Raw genomic sequence first — 8,143 nt, forward strand, 5'->3', positions numbered from 1 at the left:
GTTTTTTGTAAATAAATGAAAATTATGTTATATAACTATATTTATACAAAAAAATTGAGTTGTTATAACATATATATGCTTACATTATATTTTGGTCATTCCTTTTTGCGGTGTTCTTCTCAATAACTTTTTTATTGTCATTTTTTTGTAAAAAATAAAAAATTAGGTTAATAAATAACAACACAACACCAAGTGAATCTCAATTCACATGAAATACATCGAAAGGCAAACTAAATACACCACTATTATTTCTTGATTGAATCACACAATGTTAACTCAAAAAGACATGCAACTCAATCAAACATGTACAAAATAACACCAAAAGCACTACAACAAAATTTTATGGGTTAGTTACCATAATTCTATGAACAAACTTTCTCAAAAATGAACAAAAACACATACAAATCATTCAAATATGCAAAAAAATATATTAGAAGCACTACAACATTATTCTGTTGCCTAATTATAATAAAAAGAGGACAACACCAAATACACCTTAATTCACATGAATTACAACAAAAGACAAATCAAATACACCGCTATTATTTATTGATTGCATTACCCAATGTCAATTTAAAAACACATGCAACTCAATCAAACATACACAAAATGACACCAGAAGTACTACAACAAATTTCTATAGGCTAGTTACAACAAATTCATGAACAAAATATCTCAAAAATAGATAAAAATACATGCAAATCACTCAAACATGCAAAAATAAAAAATATCAGAAGCACTACAATATTCAGTGGTCTAGTTACAACAAAAAGAGGACAACAACACTAACTACACCTCAATTCACATGAATTATACCGAAAGACAAACCAAATACACCGCTATTATTTCTTGATTGCATCACCCAATGTCACTTCAAAAACACATGCAACTCAATCAAACATGCACAAAATGACACTAGAAGCACTATAAGAAATTTCTATGGATTAGTTACAACTAATCATGAATGGACAAAGACACATGCAAATCACTCAAACACGTATAAAATAACATCAGAAGCATTACAACAATATTCTATTATCTTGTTACAACAAAAAGAGGACAACAACACCAAATACATTTCAGTTCAGACAAAATTCACCGAAAGTTGTTACTGATTACTACATATGAACTCAGTTCAAAACATGCAAATACTCTCAAACATGCACAAAAATATATTCAAATTTCTCAAACACATGCAGATATAGGTTAAACTATACAAGACACACTGCGTATCATTTTTACACCGACCTAATAATGTTATCACCAAATGAATAGTATAATGAGAATAGTAATATGTACTTTAATATAAGAATACAAAATGAATCTACTAAATAAACAGAAATATGACTATCTAGTGTTTCGCGATCAAAAATGCGAAAGAGAATAGTGAAAAAATTGGACGATTATTAAACAATACCTTTAATAATCTTTTGTCTTCTATTTCTGTATTTTTTGGTGAAGATTTGGAACGTAACTTTAAAATTTTCTTCAATTTTTACGAAGATTTTGAGAGATTTTTGACAGATTTTAAATTTAATCGTTTCAATTTTGATCAATAAAGAAAAAATATTTTTTGTATTAACGTTTGTGCTATTAAACAGTTGTAAAAATGCATATTTATATACTCTCTAATTTAAAATTAATTTTTGTTGAATTTAAGTAAACTTAATTGAATCTAATTACCAAAAATATTTGTACGTACGTGTAGGCTAACTAAATAAATAAATAACTGTTGCCTAATAATTATATGAAAGTGTGGACAAACATGATATATTGCAAAGCTAACTAAACTGCAATTTACTGTTGTTATCTTAAATGGATCTCTAAATTTAATCCAATAATCTCGCTATATATACACTCTTTATAATAAATATTATTTTGACACTAATATTTTGTTAACAATTATATACGGATTGATCTCTTTGTTTTATTAATTAAAAATAATTTCAAATATGTGATTAATTTATAATAACTGTATTTTTATATGGGTATAAAAAATATTTGGTATATAATTATAAATACTATTTTAAAAATATATTTTAAACATAAATATAAAAAAATAGATATTTTTCGTATATTGTAAGAATACATACTCTAATTATTCACTTATTACATTTAATTAATATTATATATTAATAAGGGAAATCTAAACTTTGCCAATATAAATAAGTGAGAATATCCGTTTACCATTGTTATCGTAAATGGATCTCCAAATTTAATAATGTTTGAGACAAATCAGATGACAAAAGAATTAAAATGTTTGTCTGCATATCCGTTATTGCAGTAAATTACCATTATTAGCTTCTTTAAAGAATTATTGTATATATAAATAGGCTAGGGTATGGTCTTTCAATGAGTAGATAGTGAAGGGTGGTTGTTGTTGTATGAAGAATAAGAATGATGGAAGAGAAAGGTTTGGTGATGGCGGGTCAGAAGAATTGCGAAAAATGAGATATGAAAGTAAAATTGTTTTGAAATGGCAACAATTTTATATATTTAAACGATAAATATAAATTAAATTTTATTTTAAATATTAGAAGTAAAATTAACTTAATTAAGTTAAATGATAGATATTAAAAACAAAAAGCATATAATACTTAACTCTACAAATTAATTAATTAAACAAAAGAATACACGTCAAATAGGAGAGAACTAGTCAGGTGATAAGTAAGAAACCCAGTGTTGATCTGTGGAGGCTGTCAACAATAAAAGTATAAGAGTGAGTCACATCCCAAGAGCAGTTTAGATAGCTGACATTCTCACAAAGGTAATTCTATCTGAAGTCTTCCTACACTTCAGAGAGAGGTTAAGTGTCACTGAAGTAGTCCAAACCATGTTACAGAGCAGCCTAGAAATAGAAAGTGTATGTTGAAGAAAACAGAAGAAAAGAAAACTAGAAATGATTATGGATGTATTGGTACTGCGTTTAGAGTTAAACTAGCTAAGCAAGTGCAAGATGGTATACAAGTTGCTACTAGTTAGTTACAGTTAGTTAGTTGTTAAGCTGGAACTCTCAAGAAGCTAGTTAGTTAGAGCCAGCTCACATCCCCTCTTTCTTTTACTGTTTCTCACCTTTATAAGCAGTAGAAGTCTATCACTGTAGCTAATTTTCACTTTCCCTTTTCCTTCAATTCAAGAACTGAACCTCTCTTCTTCTCTCTGATTTCTCACTTTCTGCTCTTTCTGCTTTCTCATGGTTCACTAACTGCTTTTAAGATTCACACCTAGGTTACTGATATCTTCATGGTATTAGAGTTTATGATGCCATAACTTCCGCAAGTAACCAATTGAATCCTTGACTTAAGACTGCTCGAGAATCATGGCACAAAGTTTCGTTGCAACTCCCATATCCATGAAGCTGGATGAAAACAATACCTACAGTGGAAGGATCAAGCATAGTCAACAATTGAAGGTAATGACATGCTGAATCATCTCACTGGAGAGGACATTCCTCAAGTGTTTCTTCCTGACGGCACAATGAATCCAGAGTTCCAGAAATGGAAGCGGCAAGATACTCTCTTGAAGTCTTGGCTACTGGCCTCAATGTCAAATCTCTTCACTACAAGAATGGTTGGATGCATACTCACACACCAGATCTAGAAAAGGCTGGAAGATCGTTTCGCTTCTCAGATCAAGGCCAAGGTAATGCAGCTGAAGAACAGGTTAAGCACGATCCAGATAGGTGCGTCAGTCACTGAGTATGTTCTGTCAATAAAAAGCATTATTGATGCATTAGCTTCCGTTGGTGAATCAATGAAGGAGAGTGATCATGTCAATGCAATCTTGCATGGTTTAACTGAAGAATATGGAAATGTCATGACCTCTGTGTTAGCAAGATCTACTAGTATAACAGTGGAAGAATTAGAAGCACTGTTGTTAGCTCATGAAAGCATGCTAGCAAGGTTTAGAAAATCTAAAACTCTTATGCAAGCAAATATAGCTCAACACTTACAATACACACAATCTCAACAAAGTCAGTTCTACTCTCAGAATTCTGCAGGTGCAGGCAGAGAAAATTTTAGAGGCAACTTTTGTGGCAGAGCAGGAAGAATGTTTTGAGGAGGTAGAGGCTCCTATGAAAGAGAAAAAATGACTCAAAATGCAGGAAGATATACACAAGAATTTGACAGCAGTGAAGGTCATGGTAGAAGTCAGTATAGTAGAGGAAGAACAATGCAAGGAGATGACAGACCACAATGTCAAGTCTGTGATAAAGTAGAACACACAACCAAATTTTGCTGGTACAGGTATGATAAAGAACAGTATGAAGACACCTATAATAGCAACAATCAGATCACTCAGCCAAAGGCAAACTATAGTAATGTTTTGACAACACCTTCGACCATTCAATTTCCAAACTGGTACCCGGATTCAGAAGCTACACATCATATCACTCATGATGCACAAAACCTCATGGGAAAAGAAGAATACACATGAGATGAGCAAGTTGTCATAGGAGATGGATCAGGTTTGCATATTCACCATGTTAGAAAAATGTGCTTTCACACTGATTTGAGCTCTAAATTACTTTTCCTAACAAAACTGCTTCATGTACCTAAAATCTTAAAAAATCTTATAAGTGTACATTGATTCTGCTGTGATAATAGAGTTTTCTTTGAATTCCATGATGATAAATGCTGCATTAAATCACAGGGAAGTAAGGAACTCCTCCTTCAAGGGAGTGTTGATAGAGGCTTGTATAAGTTTGGGGACATCATTGCTGCATATACACCTTCAGTCTACATCTCTTCACTAGCACAGTCAAATCAGAAGTCTTGTAATCTCTCTTTTACACCTAATAAAGAAGTCTGTAAAGCTTGTTGTATTGGAAAGTCACACTAATTGCCATTCTTACCCTCACAAGCAGTATACACATCACCATTTGACCTTGTCTATTCAGATATTTGGGGACCAGCACCCCTATCAGATAACAGTGAAAACTGGTACTTTGTGATTTTTATTGATGCTTTTTCAAAGTTCACTCAGCTTTACCTTATTAAATCTAGAGATCAACTAAAATCAGTTTTTAGTCACTTTCAACAACTGGTTGAATTGCAATTGAATAAAAAATTAAAAATATTACAATCTGATAATACAACTGAGTATGTTAGTTTGTCTAAAATTTTAAAGGAAAAAGGAGTGTAGCATAGGTTTTCCTACCGTCATGTCCATCAACAAAATGGCTTAGCAGAACGAAAGTACAGACATATAGTGGAAATGGGGCTGACACTCTTGGCGGTGCCTCTATGCCAAAAAAAATTCTGGGGCGAAGCTTTCAGTACTGCTGCAAGGTTGATCAATATGCTGCCTATACCAGTCTTAGAAGGAGTGTCTCCCACAGAAAAGCTCTTTGGCAAAATACCAACATATACAGATCTTAGAGTATTTGCCTGCCTCTGCTTTCCTCACCAAAGACCCTATAACAGACATAACTTGGACTTCAGATCCTCACCCTGTACATTCATTGGTTATAGCACAGCTCACAAGGGCTATAAATGCCTCACCCAAGATGGAAAAACAATCATCACCCGAGATGTAGTCTATGTTGAACACAAATTTTCCTTTTAAGGAACTCGAAGAGAGAAGTCAATTCCCAGCATCCTCAATTGATCAAGCATCACAGCCACCTACCATTCATAAGCTTCCAGTCTTAACAAATACAGGAGCAGCACAAGAAGCTACAACCCCATCTCTAAGAATGCAGCCAGTCCTCCCTTCTCAACTAGTTCAAATTCAACTGGACTCAACTCCAACAAGTCAACCAGTCCAAGGCTCAGGTTCACCATCAAGCTCATTGACCCCAGTCTCAACATAGCAACCAATTTAGTCAACCTCAAACAAAATAGTTCAGTCAATTCCACCTTCAACACTCCCTTCCACAGCAAGAAACTCTCAAAGACCCATAACAGCCTCATCAGTACCTGTGCCAATACCAATTAATGACATAGAGATAGTCCTGCCAATCTCTGAACCCTCTCTAGAAGTCCCATCAGCTACAATCACTTATCCAATGGTCACTTGAAGCAAAGTAGGGATCGTGAGACCAAGAGCGTTTCAAGCAAGCCTGGAGCCTAGAAGTGTGAAGCAAGCACTTAACATGCCAGAGTGGAAAATGGCAATGGACTTAGAATATGATGCATTGATGAAAAACAACACATGGAAGCTAGTGCAGTTGCCATCGAACAGAGAGGCAATAGGCAATAGGTGGGTTTTTAGAGCAAAGTACAACTCTGATGGCTCCTTACAGAAATACAAGGCAATGCTGGTGACTCAAGGCTATGCTCAAAGACCAGGATTCGATTTTACAGAGACTTACAGCCCTGTAGTGAAACCTACGTCTATTAGAGTAATCCTGTCGATTGCCTTAGCAAACTCATGGACAATAAGGCAGCTCGATGTTAATAATGCTTTTCTATATGGGGACTTAACAGAAGAAGTATACATGAAGCAGCCTCAGGAGTATGAACAGGGAAATCCATCACTAGTGTGCAAGCTAACAAAGGCCCTCTATGGCCTAAAACAAGCACCAAGAGAATGGTACTGCAAGCTAGCTTCTGGTCTAAAAGATATTGGCTTCACCCCCACAAAATCTGATGTCTCTGTGTTTCAAAGCAGTCGTCAAGGAGAAAAAATGTTTGTGCTAGTCTATGTAGATGATATTATAGTCACTGGTGAGTCTAAAAACACAGCCAATCAAGTCATCAAAAGGCTTAACAATATGTTTGCCTTTAGGATATGGGAAGCCTGCACTATTTTATTGGCATTCAGGTGACAAGAACAAGCAGTGGTGGACTGATTCTCACTAAAATACATCAAAGAGCTAATAAAGAAGGCAAACATGGTAGGATCCACTTCCTGCCATACTCCATTACCCTCCACAGTCAAGTTATCAGCTTTTGGTAGTGCAAAATTTCATGATCCAGCCCTTTACAGGTCCCTGATTGGCAGCCTACAATACTTGACTATAACAAGACCTGAAATATCCTTTAGTGTACACAAGCTGGCACAGTTTGTTCAAACTCCATTGGAATGTCATTGGAAAATGGTAAAAAGAATGCTGAGGTATTTGAGTGGAACTGCAAACTATGGGTTGAATCTGAAGAAAGAAAACTCTATGTCAATCACTGCTTATAGTGATTCGGCCTGGGCTGGGGATCCTGATGATAGGAAATCCACCAGTGGCTATTGTGTGTTCTTGGGATCAAACTGATATCTTGGGCTTCAAGAAAGCAGACTACAGTTGTTAGGTCCAGTACAGAAGCAGAGTACAAGAGCATGGCAGACCTAGTAGCTGAGTTAATTTGGGTAAACAACCTACTGTGTGAACTTCAATTCTCTCCCAAGGAGTCTCCTTTGCTATACTGCGACAACCAGAGTGCAGTATTATTAGCTGCGAACCCCATTCTGCATTCAAAGTCTAAGCACTTTGAAATTGATCTCCACTTTGTAAGAGATCATGTCAACAACAAGAGCATAAAAGTGAGTCACATCCCAGGAGCAGTTCATGTAGCTGACATTCTCACAAAGGCAATTCCATCTGAAGCCTTCCTACACTTCAGAGAGAGGTTAAGTGTCACTGAAGCAGTCCAAGACCAGGTTACAGAGGAGCCTAGAAACAGGAAGGGTATGTTAAAGAAAATAGAAGAAAAGAAAGCTAGAAATGATGATGGATGTATTGGTACTGTGCTTAGAGTTAAACCAACTAAGCAAGTGCAAGATGGTGCACAAGTTGCTACTAGTTAGTTACAGTTATTAGTTAGTTGTTAAGCTGAAACTCTCTAAAAGCTAGTTAGTTAGAGCCAGCTCACATCCCCTCTTTCTTTTACTGCTTCTCACCTTTATAAACAGTAGAAGTCTAGCACTACTGTAGCTAATTTTTACTTTCTCTTTTCCTTCAATTCAAGAATTGAACCTCTCTTCTTCTCTCTGATTTTTCACTCTCTGCTCTTTCTGCTTTCTCATGGTTCACTAACTGCTTTCAAGATTCACACTTAGGTTACTGATATCTTCAGAGGCTTCTCCAATGGGAATCCAAAATTCCTAAATTATAGATCATGACCATTGGAAATTTGAATATATGGTTGATATTAAACTTTTATACTTATAATAATTATATTCATCTTTAATTATTTATTTTAAAAAA

General features: G+C 34.9%; 1 protein-coding gene across 1 annotated transcript; it reads left to right on the top strand.

The window, feature by feature from the left end:
- Positions 1-6,838: 6,838 nt before the first annotated feature.
- Positions 6,839-7,210, top strand: LOC140173259 (uncharacterized mitochondrial protein AtMg00810-like). Its single transcript, XM_072196072.1, has one exon. It carries the CDS (start codon positions 6,839-6,841, stop codon positions 7,208-7,210), a length of 372 nt encoding a protein of 123 aa, XP_072052173.1.
- Positions 7,211-8,143: the final 933 nt, after the last annotated feature.

This window comes from Arachis hypogaea, chromosome 5 (assembly GCF_003086295.3).
Source record: "Arachis hypogaea cultivar Tifrunner chromosome 5, arahy.Tifrunner.gnm2.J5K5, whole genome shotgun sequence".
NCBI lineage: Eukaryota > Viridiplantae > Streptophyta > Magnoliopsida > Fabales > Fabaceae > Arachis > Arachis hypogaea.

What these genes read in the sequence shown, in the direction of transcription:
- LOC140173259 (XM_072196072.1), top strand. Translation starts at nt 6,839, where the DNA reads ATGGTAGGATCCACTTCCTGCCATACTCCATTACCCTCCACAGTCAAG.